Genomic DNA, 18,713 nt, shown 5'->3' on the forward strand with positions numbered 1-18,713 from the left:
GGTTGTAACAATCACAGTATCTACTTGTGCAGAATGGTTACTTGAACACGTAGCAAAATGTGTTAAAGTAGCCACTTCCTCACTCAGAGCAGCTGATCTGCATACGTGCTTCTAAGCAGTATTTCTACCACAATTCACCAGCCCCGGAAACCAGACGCAGATCCACTTACACAGAGTGAAGTGGTTCTTCCTACCCTAACCTTCTTGCTGCTCCCCTCCCCTCCAAGCACCCCAAGAAAATAGCCAAACTTAACTGCCGAAGAGAAATAACCTTTATTAAGACCCACTGATATACCTGCATTAAATACTGTCTTTTACAATGAACCATACAAATGATAACCCTTTCTATTTGTGCAGTGACCAAAGCAAAGTTGATTAAACCTGGTACCAGTCCTCCAGCCCCACTGATGGCCTGTGCTGGACACCAGGAACTTGCTGGTTTAGGGGCAGGGCACTCACAGGGTTCCAGGCTGCCAGCTGCACCCCACAAGAGACAGCGCCACATGCCACCTGGAAGCAGGAGGGCAACGTGACAGCCACAGACACGTCCGAACAGCGCTCCCACGAGGCTGTCTAAATTACAGCACAGACTCAAGTCTGCCTGAGTTTCCCTGAAATTTTGGAGGGCCCTGTTTTGATTATTTTAACAGTAAAAAGCCCAGGTACTTTGCAGAACAGTGAGCGAGCTTAAAAGAGTGTCCGCCCAGATTGAAGTCTGTAACATCGGTGAGCAGACGGGATGCACTACAGAGGCCATCAAAGCCGGAGCCCCAACAGTGGGGGCCACGCCTCGGTCGTTACAAACTGTGTGTTGGCAGCACTTAGTAAAGATGCGAGCAGGGACTCCTCTAAAATGTCATTTCATGGAGCAATGGTGGCTCTGGAAGGACAGACCTGGACACTCAAGGCATCAAAATCCTTTTTAGTCCCAAGGAGGTCAAACACATCTGAAAGACATCTCAGAAGAACGGCAAACGACATCCGATGGAAACGGTGAGTGGTTTGACAACAGTCAGCTTCAGGAAAGCCACAGCTGCCTGCCCAAGGACAGGAGCGGAGAGGAGAGGAGCCAAGGAAGAGAAGTGCTCGAACACTTCATCCCACGGGGGAGCAGGAGGGCAGGGATAAAGAGCGCGATGAGGACCCTGACACTGCGCTACAATGACCAAAGCGCCTCTTTCAGTTAGAGAAGATGACATGAATGATGGCCACTTGGCATCAGATAAACAAGTTTTAGTAATTATGATTTTTAACAAACTATTTCCAGAATATAGGTGGTTTTAACATAATTCTTAAGACCATATCATTCCCAGTTCACTATACCATCTGGAATTGTAAGTATTGTATTTTAGCTGAATTAACTGGTCTACTATTAAAACATAATTGAAATCTGACATGACCAGGAAGAGACCTTTGAAACACAGAGACTCATTTCTACATTCTCTGAGCTGTAATAAGCAGTGTGTACAAGTCACCTCAGGTTTATGTCAGTAAATGCTGATTGGTTTTATATATATTTTATTGATTTTTTTACAGAGAGGAAGGGAGAGGGATTGAGAGTTAGAAACATCGATGGGAGAGAAACATCGATCAGCTGCCTCCTGCACACGCCCTACTTGGGATGTGCCTGCAACCAAGGTACATGCCCTTGACCAGAATCGAACCCGGGACCCTTCAGTCCTCAGGCCGATGCTCTATCCACTGAGCCAAACCGGTTAGGGCTGCTGATTGGTTTTAAAACACAACAAAGAAACCAAGAAACCCAATCAATGACACCGCAGCCCGGCTGCAGTCAGTCTTTTTATTAATTTATTAACTCACAGATTAATTATGAGGCCCTGGCATCAGGGAAAGCATCTGTCCCTTACTTTGCTTTCCTTTTGGCTAATCTCTGTGATGTGGTTTAGGAAGTTCTTTACGGAGTAAACAATTCTAGATTTTATGTCGCCAAAATAAAATATCCTTGCATGGCACAAACAAACCAAACAACACAACGTCTCACTTAATTCTCAAGACAAGGCCTCAGGTGGGTGTTGGGTCTATTTCACAAAACACATAGGTTGCTGGTCCAGGAACTTGGGAGAGAACAGCGAGCCAGAATGGAGCCTGGGTGTATCCAAATCCACAATTCCTGCCTCTAACCCCAACCCAGTCTCTAAGGAAGATTAATACTATCTTCCAAGACAGTGTTACCAACAGGGAGAAAGACTTCTTAAAACTTCACAGCCCAGGCTGGCCCGAAAGGATAGGCCTCGAGCTTCTGTGGCTGCACAGGATTATGCTACATGAAGGCTCTCCAATCAGTAAGTTATTATGGGACCATGTGTAAAGCAATGGAGTTGGGTTCCTACCTCATTCCTTACACACCAAAATGAATGTCATAGTATTAAAGACTTAAGAAGAAAAATCTTTAACAAACAGGTGAATATTATTAAAATCTTAAAGTGAAGAAGGCTTTCCTAAATGGCACATGTAACACAAAAAATTTTAAGGTAAAAATCCAGTAAACCAGATCACATGAAAATTTATAAAAATGTTTATTATGTAAAAGAGCAAGCAAACAAACAAGAAAATGTGGAAACATATTTCTAACACATTAGCACAAACATGCAAAGAGCTCTTATAAATAAATAAGAACAGGATGAAAATCCCATCTGAAAAATAGGTAAATCACATGGAAGGTAAAAGGAATAGAAATAACCAAATAAAACATAAAATATATTCAACAAAATTGAGAAATAAACTATCAAAAAAGGAATACTTTATATTTTCCCCACTAATGAGCAAAGGTTAAAGAGTGTTGGCAAAAGTATAGAAAAATAGACATTCTTCACTCATTCAAAAAAGTTACCTATGTGCTAGGACTAGCAGTGAACAATATACTCAAGGTATCTGCCTTCAAGAAGTTATATTCAGCCCTGGCTGGGTTGCTCATTGGTTAGAGCAATGTCCTGTACACCAAAAAGGTTGCAGGTTTGATCGTGAGTCAAGGTATGTACAGGAGGCAACCAATTGATGTTTCTCTCCCCCCCGCCCCACCCTTTTCTTTCTAAAAATCAATTAAAAAGCATATCCTGAAGGGGGGAGTTAAAAAAAAAGTTTATATTCCAGGCATGGTAGAGATTGGGAATAGATAATAAGGAAAAAGGAAATAAACAATTATTCAGATAGTTACTGTTCATAAAAGCACAAATCAGTACAATATTTTTACAGGGCAATATGGCAGCATCTACCAAAATGTTGTGCTGGCAATTCTAACTCTAGATGTTTCACTCCTGCTTAAGTGCAAAGATGTGGGCACAAAGATGCTCACTGGAGTGTTAGGCCTGGTTATGAAAGAGAGGAAACAAGCTGCCGCTCCTCAGGAGGACCAGTGATGCAGCAGCCATGCCACAGCTCCTAACATGACCAGCAAGGATTGGCTTTGGCTTGTTTTTGTAATGCACTCACGTGGAAAGATGGAGGGTATTTTGTTGGACAAAAATAAAAGCAAGTTGCTAAACAGTATCTATAATAATAATCTATATATATAAAAGGCTAAGCAACAGTTGCATCTGAAAAAACTGAAGGGACGACCAAACAGGCTGTGTGGGGCGACCAGGCTGGCAAGAGGGTGAGTGAGGGACGACCACATGACTGAGCAGCAGGTTGTGTGGGGCGACCAGGTCCACAGGGGGGGCAGTTGGGAGCGACCAGGCCAGCGGAGGGGGGGGGGCAGTGACGGGCGACCAGGCCAGCAGAGGGGGCAGTGAGAGGCGACCAGGATGGCGGGGGGAACAGTGGGGGGTGACCACGCTGGCAGGGGGGGGGCAGTTGCAGGTGACCAGGCCAGCAGGGGGGGGCAGTTAGGGGCAATCAGGTAGGCAGGCAATTGAGCAGTTAGGAGCCAGTGGTCCCAGATTTTGAGAGGGATGTCCTCAGGATCAGGACTAAACTGGCAGTTGGACATCCCCCGAGGGGTCCAGGGTTAGAGAGGGTGAAGGTTGCGCTGAGGGGACCCCCCTGCTGTGCACGAATTTTGTGCACCAGGCCTCTAGTCTATAATAATAATAGAGATAATAATAGAGGAATATGCAAATTGTCCAGGACTCCATCACAGTAACGACCAAACAGCAGGCTGCGTGGGGCGACAAGGCTGGCAGGGGGTTAGTGAGGGACAACCAAACAAGTGAACGGCAGGCTGCGTGGGGCGACCAGGCTGGCAGGGGGGTTAGTGAGGGGCGACCAAACGACTTAACAGCAGGCTGCATGGGGCAACCAGGCCGGCAGGCAGTTAGGGGTGATTAGGCCAGCAGGCAGAGGCAGTTAGGGGTGATCAGGCAGGCAGGCAGGTGAGCAGTTAGAAGCCAGCAGTCCCAGATTGTTTAGGCCCTGGGATCGGGCCTAAACCGGCAGTCAGACATCCCCTGAGTGGTCCCGGATTGGAGAGGGTGCAGGCTGGGCTGAGGGCCCCCCTCCCATGCACGAATTTCATGCACCGGGCCTCTAGTATATAATATGACCCATTTCTCTTAAAAAGAGGCACACACATTTCTACAAGTATCCGTGTACAAGTGTCTATATAAAATTAGATATATGTAGTTAATGTATGCTTATACAACTAGACATCCATGGGTTAATGTATGACTAAGAAAAATCTTGGAAGTGAGGTTACAAGAAGCTTTCTGAGGTACAAGTTTATGTACTGGAGGCTAATTCCAACATGTCATAATAAATGCAACAAGTCCTCAAAAGGTTGATGGGCTTCTATATTCAGCAGGGCTGAATACATGTTATTGCCTGCTGGAATGGCCGTAAGGATTTCCCCAAACCTGAAGATCTGCACGTATTATTGCCTGTTACCAGACAGCTGAGGGCATTTTAATCTACATGTTATTGCCTCCTGCTGGCCAAACAGCTGGACAGTAGGCAGTTCCCCAACCGGACAATGCCTACTGTATACCAAACTTATCTTTGATATGTATATCTACTTTGCTATAGGGCAAAATGTGGGAATAAAAAGAGCCCTGGGTCCAGAGATAGGGAGAATTTAGCTACTACAGCTAAGCTTCCTCTGGCTCCCCCATGGATTACAAATTTATATTATATTTCTAGTCTCTTTATTAATTTACACGTAGTGCCTTCTCCAGATTCCTGAACGCTTCTAGATGCTGGATATCACCCCGGCATTAGGCTATTCTGTTTTACAGTAAGTATGTGCTACTTTTATACTTTGGAAAAAAAACAATAAGGGAGAAAGTATTTTTAAAAAGGTAATGTGTTTAAGGGTCACTTAGTTTACTCAGTTTATATCCCAAACTTCAGGGTAAAAATTAATCTGGAGAGAAAACTTCAGCTATGGAGAAAGGATAAAGTAACTCATCCCTTGCCTCATTCCTTAAATCCAAAGTCCCTGGTGTAATTGGAGAGGAGAAAAAATATAACTATGTGCTTATTATTTGCCAGACATTCATTATTCACTTAATTCTCAAGGCAACACACAAAATGAAATCATCCCAATTCCAGATAAATGAAAACTCCTAGAGATTAAGTTATTTCCCCAGAGCAGAAGCTGGTAAAAAAAAAAAAAAAGCTGCCCTTCTGTCTGGGTTCTAAGCGGGGAAGACGGCCTGGCCACTCCTCCAGTCACTGTGGTGGAGAGACTGCTGAGGGTGGAATGGGGTAGGAGCAACTGATTATGTTTTTCTTCAAGGAGGCACTTTCTACCCCTCCACTCCTTCCCAGTCCTCTCCCCGCCCGCCAAGTTCCTTCCACAAGCCTCAGAGCCGCACACCCCCCCCCCCCCCGGGAAGTGCCCAGCCCAGAGTCCCCGGCCCATCAGGAGCCCTAAAAAAAGTGGCCAGAAGACAGTGTCTCTCCTTCCAGAACTGCCACATCACAGCTCAGCCTCTCCCAGGCTTGCCGGTGTGGGCGGAAGGGGACCCTGAGGAAGGGGAACCTGACTGCACCTCTCGCAGCCTGCCATCTGTAAAACGGGAAAGCGTAAAACATTTGGGGAGGATAACTGAAGTGAAAAATTAGAAAGTGTTTTGTAAATTCTGAAGTGCTAAACGAAGTGTCCCCTTAAAGGCGTGTGGTCCCCGCATAAAGCCGAGGTGCCGACGTAAAGGAATCCTTGACACAAAAGCTCACATGGGTTAGGAGTCACTGCTCTCTGTAATCACAGCTTTAAAGATGGTGTTTTAACACCCTGCACAGGATGTCTCCTCCAGTTTACGTCTGTCGTCTGGTTGTAGTGAATGAAGAGCAAATGGGAAAGCTCAGTGGCCTTCCTGCCTATAATCTGTCTGAAAGAGTTCTAGGACCAACCCTTTCTAAGTCCCAATTTGATGACCTTGTTAACTTCCAAAGAGGATTGGGGTGAACACTTTAATGTGAACGCTTACTATGGCGCCCTACACCTTTCCAGTGTCCTACATGTATTTACTCATTTTATACACATAGTAGCACCTACTTTGCAGGAATTTTCTCTCCTCTGTTTTACAGATGAGGAAGTGGGGAAACGGAGAGATTGACTTGCCAAAGTGGCTGCCCAATGGCCCAGCCCCAGCAACACAGTTGGAGATCTTGGCCATCTGGTCTACCTCCCCATCCATATCATTCACACTCTTTGTGTTCCAAACCCTAGTTATCCTGAACTACTTAGGATTCTCTGGACAGACAGTGTGCTTAGCTGCACCACCACCACTCCAACCTATTCCTACCTTTGCACATGGCTTTCTCTCTTCTCACTGAACCACCCACTCCTCCCAATGAACAGGAAGTCTTCTTCCGTGAAGAAATGAAATTAAGAATCCTACAAAAATTCATGATTATGTTAGAATTCAAGTGTAGGAAATGCACAAGCTTTCTCCATAACAAGCCATTTTGCAAAGTTGTGCCTTATCTCAAAGACAGAATGTACTACACAGATTGCCTGGGGTTCTCTTTCCTTTCTTTTCTGTGACCCCGCCCTCACCACCCACTTCATCCCTTCCCTCAGGTTCCAGCCTGCCTTTGGGAAAGATCTGTCCACTGTGACCTTTGGCCACTGGCAGAAGCTGATCTTGAAGTTTTTAGACCCACATTCAAAAGCTGTCCACCCCTTTTCCTCAGGATTCCATTTCAGAGGAAGAGGACATATTTGTTTTTCAAACCATTTTTACCATCTCCAAAATTAGTCGCCAGGCTTGGCAATGTGAAATCCAATACCCCTTGCCCAAGCCACGCAAGGTCAGGGCACTGGTTGACTATGGTTGAAATGACATTTTGATTTACAGATACAGCACCCTTTCCATGTTCCCAGAGAACATCAGACATTACAAGGAAGATGGCATGGGCTGGCCTCCTGGAAAGAGGGCAGCATCATAGAGCCAATGCAGGAAACATTAATCCTCATAGCAAACTTCCCAATTAACCGGAAAAGTTGTGTTAAAACTATCTTTAATGGAATCAATGCCTATGTTGCATGACATAGATGTATAGGCTACTTTGAATAAGGTATGTTGAAAAAGATGTCCAGTACAGCATAATGAGAATAGCAACAAAAGGAGAGAGAAATAAAATGGAATAAATCATGCCTAATTTCTAATTTTGTGAATATGCATAAAGCACCTACTATCAAGCTTAATGCTGGGGATATAATGTTAAAAAGCCCTCACAGAGCTTCGTTCTATTATGGGAGACAGGCACTAAAATAATCACACTGTATATTTTCACCCAGCAGTCATAACAATATTCTGTCATAAATAATACAAGGAAATAGTAAAATAACATACAGACATAGTAAATGATGTTTAAGAGGCTGTGATAATGACAGAAACTGTTAGTACAAGAATCTATAATAATAAAAGCATAATATGCAAATCGACCGAAGGACCGAACAGCAGAACCTTCCAGACGCCCACACTATGACACGCACTGGCGGCAGGCCAGCCAAGGCGGGTGCAATGCAATTGGTTCCCCGCCATCACTGGAGCCCCGCCATCACTCCATAATTGCCCCGCAGAGGGAGGCCCAGGCTACCCGGCTGGCGGTGCTGCGGCACATGGGCAGGGCCTCCCTCTGCAGGGCGATCGATCTGGGGGCCCCATGATCAACCGCCCCACAGAGGGAGGCCCAGGCCACCAGCCAGTGACGCTGTGGTGGGTGTGTGGGGCCAGCCAGCAATCGCCCTGCAGAGGGAGGCCCAGGCCAGCCAAGCGATCGCACCCCACACCTGTTGCCCGCAGAGGGAGGCGATCGATGGTGGGGGAAGGGGAGGGCAGCGCAGCACAGATGGCAGGCAGTGGCAGCAGTGGTGGCGGGGCCAGCTGCTGGCAGCCAGGGAACGGAAAACCCCGATAGGTCCTGATCGCCGTCCAGGCCTATGGACCCTACCAGGGGTCCTGGATTGTGAGAAAGCGCAGGCTGGGCTGAAGGACACCCCCTCTCCATGCACAAATTTCATGCACTGGGCCTCTAGTAGTATTTAATAAAAGCAAGAAACAATTTTATGCCGAAGTCGGTTTGGCTCAGTGGATGGAGCGTCAGCCTGCAGACTGAAGGGTCCCGGGTTCGAGTCCGGTCAAGGGCATGTGCCTTGGTTGCGGGCACGTCCCCAGTGGGGGGTGTGCAGGAGGCAGCTGATCGGTGTTTCTCTCTCATCGATGTTTCTAACTCTCTATCCCTCTCCCTTCCTCTCTGTAAAAAAATCAATAAAATATATTTAAAAAAAAAAAAAGTAACAATTTTATAAAGTATATGACCTCATAAATGTTAAAAATTAGTATAGAAAGAAGAGTAATGGCTATAAAATCCATCTATAAGAATAATTGAGAATGGCTAAGAAAATTTTGAAAGGTACTTCTAGTCCCAAATAGGGAAATATTTATTTCAAGCTACAATAAATAATTCAATGAGAAATGGGGTGAGAATCAATTAACCTCAGGGGTACAGGACAAATACCTATACAAGGGTTTGTTTCTAGATTAATACTTTAGACTATGGTTTTCTAAATGTTTCAAAAGTGGCATTTTAAACCAGTAAGTAAAGGATAAACTAGGTTATAACTAATAGGTTATCTATTTAGAAAAACAAACTTAGACCTTTATATCACATTATAAATTCCAAATGCAGCATAACATTATAAATCTCACTGGTAAAGCTGAAAAAAAACACATATATTTCATGTAGTAACTAGAGGCCTGGTGCACAACATTCATGCACTAGGGGGGAGTCCCTCAGCACGGCCTGCGCCCTCTCGCAGACCAGGACCCCTCGGGGGATGTCTGCCTTAAGCCAGCAGGCGGACATCCCCCAAGGGGTCCTTAGCGCTGCCTCGGAGGCAGGAGAGGATCCCGAGCCCAGCTTCTGGCTGAGCGGCGCTCCCCCTGTGGGAGCGCACTGACCACCAGGAGGCAGCTCCTGCATTGAGCGTCTGCCCCCTGGTGGTCAGCGCGTGTAATAGAGACTGGTCGTTTCGCCATTCGGTCGATTTGCATATTAGCCTTTTATTATATAGGATAATTCAAGAGTAGGCCTTCCTTCCCCCAGCTGCCAACACTGGCTTCCCTCTGGCTGATGGCACCCAGGACCCGGGCTTCCCTCCAGTCGCCGGCGGGCACCCGGGACCTGGGCTTCCCTCACAGCCCTGGGTTCATCCGGAATGTCGTACGGAAGGACGTCCGGTCTAATTAGCATATTATGCTTTTATTATTATAGACTAAAGGCCCAATGCACGAAATTCATGCAAGAGTAGGTCTTCCTTCCCTCGGCTGCTGGCACCGGCTTCCCTCTGACACCCGGGACCTGGGCTTCCCTCCAGCTGCCAGCACCCAGGACCTGGAGTTCCCTCTCAGGCCCAGCTTCATCCGGAAGGTCGTCCAGAAGGATGTTCGGTCTAATTAGCATATTACACTTTTATTATTATAGATTAGAGGCCCAGTGCACGAAATTCATGCACGGGGGCGGGGGGGCACAGGATCCCCTCAGCCCAGCCTGCACCCTCTCCAATCCGGGACCCCTTGGGAGATGTCCAAATGCCAGTTTAGAGATCAGGCCTAAACCGGCATTTGGACATTCCTCTCACAATCTGGGACCACTGGCTCATAACTGCTCACCTGCCTACCTGCCTGATCGCCCCTAACTGCCCCCACTGCCAGCCTGATCACCCCTAACCACCTCTGCCTGCCGGCCTGATTGCCCCTAACTGCCCCCCCGGCTGGCCTGGTCACCCCCAACTTCCCCCCCTGCTGGCCTGGTCACCCCTAACTGCCCCCCCACCGGCCTGGTTGCCCCTTACTGCCCCCCCCACCAGCCTGGTTGCCCCCAACTGCCCCCCTCTGCCGGCCTGGTCGTCCCTAACTGCCCCCCCCACCGGCCTGGTTGCCCCCAACTGCTCCCCCTGCTGGCCTGGTCGCCCCCAACTGCCCCCCTGCAAGCCTGGTCGCCCCATGCAGCCTGCTGTTCAGTCATTTGGTCGTCCCTCACTAACCAACCCCCCTGCCGGCCTGGTCGCCTACGCAGCCTGCTGTTCGGTCATCTATCTGGTTGTTTAGGTCGTGACAGCCCCTGGCTTTTTATATATTAGGATAATTCAAAGTATCATTAAATGAAAAATTATTAAGTTTCCAAAAAAATTCCAAGGTTAAAATTTAAAAACCATTAAATGAAATTTATAAAACTACTAAACTGATTTGGGGTGGGCAGACATTCTAAGCATAAAAATAAAAACCATTTAAAAAGACAGTTGACAATAGACCTTTAAAATAAATTTCTACACAGAAAATTAAGAAACCATGACATATATCCCACACTATAAATATAGTTATCATACAAGAAAATAGTTCAATAGCCAGCAACCAATAGGGAAAACGTTTGCAATGTACAGCAACTAGAAGGTTGATAGACTTCATATATGGTGTGTCTTACAATCCCTAAGATATAAAAACCTGATAGGAAAAAGTGCAAAGGACAGAACAAAACTGATGGAGAAATAAAAAAGGTCACATATCCAATCATATTAGCAATGACAGAAATGCTAGTGTAACATTAAATTCTATGTTTCACTAATCAGATGAAAAATGACGACGCCCAATCCTGGGAGACAGTGAAATGCACCACGTGTAGATGGGTACAGTCTTCTGAGAAGGCACCATGGTAAATGTGTCAAAAGCCTTACTCAGACCCTCTGACTCGGTAACCCTAATTCTACTTCTAAAGTCTGTGTCTAGAAGTATCAACATTTCACACACAAAGACAACTGAAAACTGTGTCCTTATTATGAAACTGGATAACAACCGTAAAATACAATGCTGTGCAGCCAGCACAAAAACTTAAGTTCTCAAAGCATGTCTAACGACATGAGAAATTCCACGAACAGCCCCGCAGGGTGACTCGGCTGGTTGGAGAATCACCCCATGCACCGAAAGGTTGCAGGTCAGGGCACATACCCAGGTGAGGGTTCGATGCCTGGTCTGGGCACATATGGGAGGCAACAGGTGATGTCTCTCTCTCAAATCAATGAAAACATACCCTCGGGTAAGGATTTTAAAAAAGGAAACAAAGTTCACCAATGGAGTAAATAAGAAAACAGGGGACCTGTGTCTGTAGCAGGATCATCACTGTCAAAGATGTATGTCTGAATATGGAGAAACAAGGTTAGCAGTGGTTCTCAAGTACGATTAGAGATACTGATTTTATTTTTCTTTCAATTTTCCTCCTTCTACTTTTCTAAATCATCCCAAAAAATTAATGAACATGTATTATTTTAATCAGGAAAATGTCGCTTAAAAAAGCCAAAGTAAACACACAAGTTTCAAATTAACACAGAATGATAAGACCACGGGACAACTCTTCTTCCCTCTCTTTTACCTTATCCGTGTTGAGCAAAGGGTAAACTCTTAAAAATCCTGGTATGTTGACTGTCCAAAGTTGACTGATTAAAGGCAGGAGGGAGTGGAGAGGAGGTGGGGGAAGCAGGAGGCCGGTGTGCTGTACAGGGCCTCAGCCCACTCACTCCTCAGCAGCACAGAAAGGGGCCAAGAATGAGAACCACCTCGGAGTGCAATGCTCTGTAAACTCCCTCCAATTTCTTCTTGCTACATCTAGGCCAGACGGTGAAGCAGCTGCTCGAAGGTACACGAGATGTGACCTCCTGTGACAGAGAAAGGACAATGGCGAAGCCCTTCCCAAACAAGCACAGATGCAGAGGAGCTTCCCCGACGCCTCGCCACCGGCCGACCATGGCCACCGCCTGGCAGACGAGCACAAACCTCAGGGCCTGAGCCAGGTGCCCTTGCTGACCGAGCTTGGCTTCGCTGAGGCCACAGGGATAAGCACGTCCTTCCGCTGAGACACCTGCTAATCCTGCCTAGTCCCTGGCCAGTTCAGCAGTCAGGGAGCTGGCTGATCAGGTTGGACTTCCACCCCGCCTGGCTTCCCAAGGAGGAGTCCAAGTTCCACAGAAAGGAGCAGGCTGTTGAAGCGCACCGCTAGCACACCAGTCCCTGCAACTGCCACCCCAGAAACTGCTGTGCCCCCTGCCCCTACTGCTCCCTCACAACCGGCCACCCCCCAGAAACTGTGTCCCCTGCCCCTACAGCTCTCCCCAACCGGCCACCCCCAGAAACCGCTGTGTCCCCTGCCCCTACAGCTCCCCCCAACCGGCCACCCCCAGAAACCGCTGTGTCCCCTGCCCCTACAGCTCCCCCCAACCGGCCACCCCCAGAAACCGCTGTGTCCCCTGCCCCTACAGCTCCCCCCAACCGGCCACCCCCAGAAACTGCTGTGTCCCCTGCCCCTACAGCTCTCCCCAACCGGCCACCCCCAGAAACCGCTGTGTCCCCTGCCCCTACAGCTCCCCCCAACCGGCCACCCCCAGAAACCGCTGTGTCCCCTGCCCCTACAGCTCTCCCCAACCGGCCACCCCCAGAAACTGCTGTGTCCCCTGCCCCTACAGCTCCCCCCAACCGACCACCCCCAGAAACCGCTGTGTCCCCTGCCCCTACAGCTCCCCCCAACCGGCCACCCCCAGAAACTGCTGTGTCCTCTGCCCCTCTGCTCTACCCATGTAAAACTGAGGGGCAATTAACCCACTTAGGTGACCCAGGAAGGATGCAGTAAACACGTACACATAATCACAGAAAAACCACAAAATGCCACCCTCAGAACACTGATCCACAGGTCCTGAAAAGGGAGCCAGACGTTACAGAGAAGCCACTGTCATCTCAGGCCCTCCACACACTTTCATTCTTTAAACATCACAAAATTAAACTTCCCGTTTTACACATGGAAACATGGAGGCTCAGAAAAAAAGAAAAGGCAGCTCAAAGTCACAGAGAACTGCAGAGCCCATGCCATTTCTCTCAGGACATGAGACGTCCTGTTCCTGTCACCACGGACTTCTGTCTGGCCCGTGGAATCAGCCCCGCGCTGTGTTAGCACAGGGCTGTCTTCCCGCCGCTGCCGCTGCAGCTCCGGACTAAGACAGAGACAGTCTACCCAACAGGCTTAATCTCTGTCCAGGAAAGGACCTCAGCTGAGGTCACAGTAAACAGTAATTATAACAAGGGCTGCAATCGCTAAGCATCTGCCCTATGGAGGGCCTGCACTAGGAATGTTACCCGTATTTGGCCTGAGTAACAACAGAGTTGATGTGTCCATTTTTCAGATAAAAACAGAGGCTCCACAAAGTCTCACAGCAGGAAATGGAATCAATCAGATACCACAGCCTCCTTCCTAACCTCCACCACTCCTGCTGTGACAAGATAATGAAACCCAAATCTGTGGTTTAGGTCAACGCCCCCTCCTCTGGGCAGTCGGCCCAGCCCCCAATCCACCCTGGCCCAGAGCTCCAGCCACTACCTTGGTTGAGGTAGGTCAGCGTCTCTTCATGCAGCTTCACGGCTGGGGACGTGGCAGCACACAGCACGTACTGCAGGGGTGGCAGGCGTGCCTCGTTCTCGGGGGACAGCTGGGGCTCCTCCTGCTTGAAGATGGGCAGAGCGAGCACATCCCTGCAACAGAGGGAGCGGTCAGGGGCAGGGCGGGTTTGCAATGACAGCCACGTTGGGAGAAGTGGACGCAGACCACGTCCTCCAGTGCAGCCCAGCAAAGCACATGGCCTAGAGCTGGGTCAGCTTCCCGCGCCTCACATCGCCAATCCTTTCTGAAAGAGCAAACCACCCTGCGATGACTCTACTTTCTCTCGATGACCCGCAGGAGATTTATTCAATCAAGTCATTAATGAGGGAAAAATGCAAAGTCATTTAATGCTGCAAATTACAGAAATCTTCTCTGTGACATGGGACTCCCAGCAATGGCGTGAACCTTAGATGCCATTTGGTCTCCACCCATAAGAAAGACATTATAAAGTCTTGCTTTTAGAATACAACTCTGAACAAATATTTTAATTGCTTAAATAAAATATTCTATTTATTGGCCACTTCTCAGAATAATACAACCCTGTCCTTGGGGCTCTGAAAATACAGAAACTGCTGAGACACCCCCTACCCATTAAAAATAAAAAGGACAGCCCTAACCGGTTTGGCTCAGTGGATAGAGCGTCGGCCTGCGGACTTAAGGGTCCCAGGTTCGATTCCGGTCAAGGGCATGTACCTTGGTTGCGGGCACATACCCAGTGGGGAGTGTGCAGGAGGCAGCTCAGCTGATCGATGTTTCTCTCTCATCGATGTTTCTAACACTCTATCCCTCTCCCTTCCTCTCTGTAAAAAAATCAATAAAATATATTAAATAAATAAATAAATAAATAAATAAATAAATAAATAAATAAAATAAAAAATAAAAAGGACAGCGGGCCCAAAACCCCTACGTTAAGGGTCATACTAATATCTCCTAAATGCAAAACAAGAAGAAAGGACCTTGATTTCAATTTGGTTTTCTTATCCAAACAGGAAATGGTAAGATGCTCAACGATTCTTTTCCTCCACTTCTGAACCAAAATCCTCGCCATATCCCAAAAAAATCTGCTTCACATCAGCCTATGCCTGGAGAACTTATTTCTAGATGTATTTTTAAATGCCCTTGCAAATGGAAAAGAAATCCTTGAGAACATGAATGACCTGTGGGCAGACTTGTTTAAGGCCTCCACATTATGAGCAGCACAAAAACAGGTGCCAGAAAAGTGCCTGCGCCCTTATCTTGATAACCCCCCGTGTGCAGGGCTATGAATCAGATTCCCTGGGCCCGCTGCGCTGTATAAACAGCAGTCACTGGTACAGTCTGTTCCTCATACAGCACAATAAACGAATGTCTCTAAAACACAAACCCAGCACACACCCAACAATGTCTAACAATTCTCAGAAGGAAAAGTCAGGCTTGGAGCACCTGGAGTCCAGCCCGTGGGTCCGCACCCCTCCTTTCCAGGCGGGGCGGCCCAAGTGGTGTCTAGGAACAGAGGAAGAGCAGCAGGCCTGCTCACCTGGGGATCGCATAATTTCATGTTCGCCCAAACCATGTAAGTTAATAATCCATGGGCTGCTGCCTTTAAACACAAAAAGGGGGGGTGGGGTGCAGGGGTAAGAACCATCACTCAACAGTAACTCGTTTCAAGCCTGGCATCTTTATTTGCCAAGGAGTAAAAGTCACGAGAACACCAAACAGAAGAGGCAAAGAAGGAGTCAAGGCCACTGCCTGGTAAAGTCAAACCACTGTCGTTGTGCAGTGAGGAGATAGCCAAACATAAAACAGAAAAGCCCAGGAAAAGGACAAGACCCTCACTCTAGAGTTGGGGGTACGAGGGAATATTCACCACCCCTCACCTTGGCCTTCATTGAGGTCAACTTCTACAAGGTGACAACCCCAGCTTCCAAGAAGGGAAATTTTTCAAAAAGGGCAGGGCCCTACCAGTGGTCGGCAAACCGCGGCTCGCGAGTACATGCGGCTCTTTGGCCCCTTGAGTGTGGCTCTTCCACAAAATACCACGGCCTGGGCCAGTCTATTTTGAAGAAGTGGCCTTAGAAGAAGTTTAAGTTTAAAAAATTTGGCTCTCAAAAGAAATTTCAATCATTGTACTGTTGATATTTGGCTCTGTTGACTAATGTGTTTGCCGACCACTGCCCTAGCCGATTTGGCTCAGTGCAAAGTGTCAGCCATTTGACTGAAGGGTCCCAGGTTCGATTCCGATCAAGGGCACATACCTTGGTTGCAGGCTTGATCCCTGGCCGGGGTCGGGGCATGTGTGGGAGGCAACCTAACGATGTGTCTCTCTCACATCGATATTTCTCTTTCTCTTCCCCTCCCTTCCACTCTCTCTTAAAAAACCAATGGAAAAATATCCTCGGGTGAGGATTAACAAAAAAAATTTAAAATGGCATGGATATGGCCAGTGTGCTCGTTGGTTAGAGCGTCAGCCTGTGCACTGAAGGGTCACGGGTTCAATTTCCCGTCAAGGACACTACCTGGGTTGCAGGTTCAATCCCTGGCCACCATAGGGGCGCATGCAGGAGGCAACCAATCAGTGTCTCTCCCACATCCATGTTTCTCTCTCTCCCTCCCTTCTCTTCCTTCCATTCTCTCAAAAAAAAAAAAAATCCTCAGGATTAACAAAAAAATTTTAAAAGGGGGCATGGACCAAATGCTTCTTTATCCATGGACCCAAAATGACCCCAGAAACCAATACGGCTTTATATCTCCTTTCACCCCAATCCCCCTCCTCTTCCCCCCCATGCCAAAACCCTAAAAGGTACCTCAGGTACTCCAAAGACAAATTTCCATCTCAGTAGCAGAGGCACCCCCCATGCAAAGGGAATTATTCCGTAATGGGATGACATTTTAGGTATCCAGGAAGATTTAAATACACTCACCCTCCATTCAAGGTCACCTTCAAAATCATTTTTACGGTATGGCACACGCTTAACGGCCACAAACTAAAACTTAGGCAAAACTATGCCTAAAGCTGCATCATGCAGTAATAAAAAAAATGTTGTAACATTTTGTAAGTGAATGGACGCTTACTCTTCACCAGGGATTAACATCCGCGGGGGTGCACAAGTCCCCCAGACACCACAAGGTCTGCGGGACATAGCCCGTCAGTCCTTAAGACCCCAGACTCATGCCATCTATTACTCTGGCCAGGAGTAAAAACCAGCAGACACATCAACTCAGTCATTCCTTCGCCTTCTAGAAGGGGGGTATCTACAAGGAGGACTACTGGACAAATGTCTGTCAGAAACCAGATTCACAAATAAATCTGGATGGAAACTTCTTGGAGAAAAAGAAGAAAAAAAAAAGACCCTCCCGGTGGCTCTCACTTCGGGGCTTCAGTGGCTGAAACTCCCCCGGCCTCACTGCTCACTTCCTCTGCACCCGCACCAAATGCCGTTTGGGTTTAAACTGGGTACATTTCATAAACTGTGACTAGGATGGAAATAAAGACTGGCTAAAGCTGGTTCAGGCAAGTTCAGAAAGTGAAATGACTGCCCATTAGTCCCCGGCCAGCTGCACAACAGCGGCAAACAGTCCTCCCGGGATGGACGCTAACGGGGTCCTAGGGGACAGAAGAGAACTTCGCAAATAGGCAGGACTGACTTTTCCCTTTGAAGAGCACAAGTCAAAGAAGAAAGATTTCCTTCAAGGGCGAGAGACGTGCGGGCCTCAGGCTAACGTGCGCAAGACCACCTGGAGCGAGCGGGCCACCGGCCCCTCCCGAGCCCCCGCCGGCGCCCGCGAGGCTGAGGTGCGGGACGGCACGCGCCACTCACTCACTCACTCACCCCTCGGCCGGACCAAGGACACTGGAGAGGGCTCCAGGCTGGAGAGGGGCCGGGAGGAGAGGGGCAAAGAGCAGGAGACTAGACTTCCCCGGGCGGGCAGCCCTCCGACGCCAGGGGGAAGGAGACAGGGGGCAGTTGCACTGGAGTTGGCTGAGGCCAGCAGGCACGCGCCCCACGCCCGGGGGTCGTTAGGGGAGGCGCCCTCCCGGGCACCAGGGCACCAGGCTCTGCCAGCAGGGCCCCCGACACCGCGCGCCCGGTCCCGCCTGCGACCGTCCGTCCCTACGCGGACTCCGCGCTGCTGTCTCTCAGTCCGCCAAGGGCGGAGAGCGGGGAATCGGAGCGCGGCGTGGGGATCCCGTGTCCCAGAGCTCCCCGCCCGCCCCGCCGGCCCACAGCGCCCGCCGACGCCCGCGGGCCTCACCGCAGGTAGCCGCCGGAGCCGTGCTGGTTGTAGTGCTCGGGCTGCGTGTGCCAGAACAGCATGGCTGGAGCCCCTTGCCGCCACGGCCGGCGCAGAACCGACGCAGCCGCGCCTACCGCTCGGTCACCTGAACGCGCTCCGGGCGCAGCGCCGGCCCTGCCCGCGCCTTTATGGACGGCCTGGGGGGCGGGGCTGCGCCGACCCGCCCGGCCCCGCCCCCGCACCTGGCTGGTCCGCGCCCGCGCGCCCTTCCCGGGAGCGAAGGTGCCTACCGACCGACGGCGGACTGGAGTGGGCGGCGCGGCCGCGGGACCCGAGGGCGGGGCTCACGTGACCCCAACCGGAGCTCCGATGGCCTCCCGCACCTCCTGCGCGTTCAGCGCAGGGCCCCGGAGCGGCACCGCGGTGGAAGAGAGGCCGCTCTGAGCAAGAAGTCAGGGCCAAGATCCAGGCACCCACTGCTCCCCACGCGCCCTGTGTATTCAGCACTTTACACTCTGAACTCGTGGATTTTTCCTTTTAGTTGTGTATTGATTTCCTCCTAGAATGTAAGCTCCACGAGGCAAGGCCTAGACTCCCACTCGCCCTGTTAGCTC

The 18,713-nt window shown here is 49.1% G+C and overlaps 1 protein-coding gene across 2 annotated transcripts in view; it reads right to left on the minus strand.

Annotated features, from left to right (window-relative positions):
- Positions 1 to 18,255, minus strand: part of TFCP2L1 (transcription factor CP2 like 1) — a 62,450-nt gene extending 44,195 nt beyond the window's left edge. For both annotated transcript variants that reach the window (XM_080669002.1, XM_080669003.1), the window contains exons 1-2: positions 18,118 to 18,255; positions 13,825 to 13,976 (exon numbers count right to left, since the gene is read on the minus strand). In XM_080669002.1, coding sequence (XP_080525128.1) covers positions 13,825 to 13,976; positions 18,118 to 18,179 — 214 coding nt within the window. In that variant the 5' untranslated portion in view covers positions 18,180 to 18,255. The remainder of the gene's footprint in view (positions 1 to 13,824; positions 13,977 to 18,117) is intronic.
- Between the last annotated feature and the right edge of the window lie 458 nt (positions 18,256 to 18,713).

Source organism: Plecotus auritus, assembly GCF_963455305.1.
Source record: "Plecotus auritus genome assembly, chromosome: 5".
In the NCBI taxonomy this organism is placed as follows: domain Eukaryota; kingdom Metazoa; phylum Chordata; class Mammalia; order Chiroptera; family Vespertilionidae; genus Plecotus; species Plecotus auritus.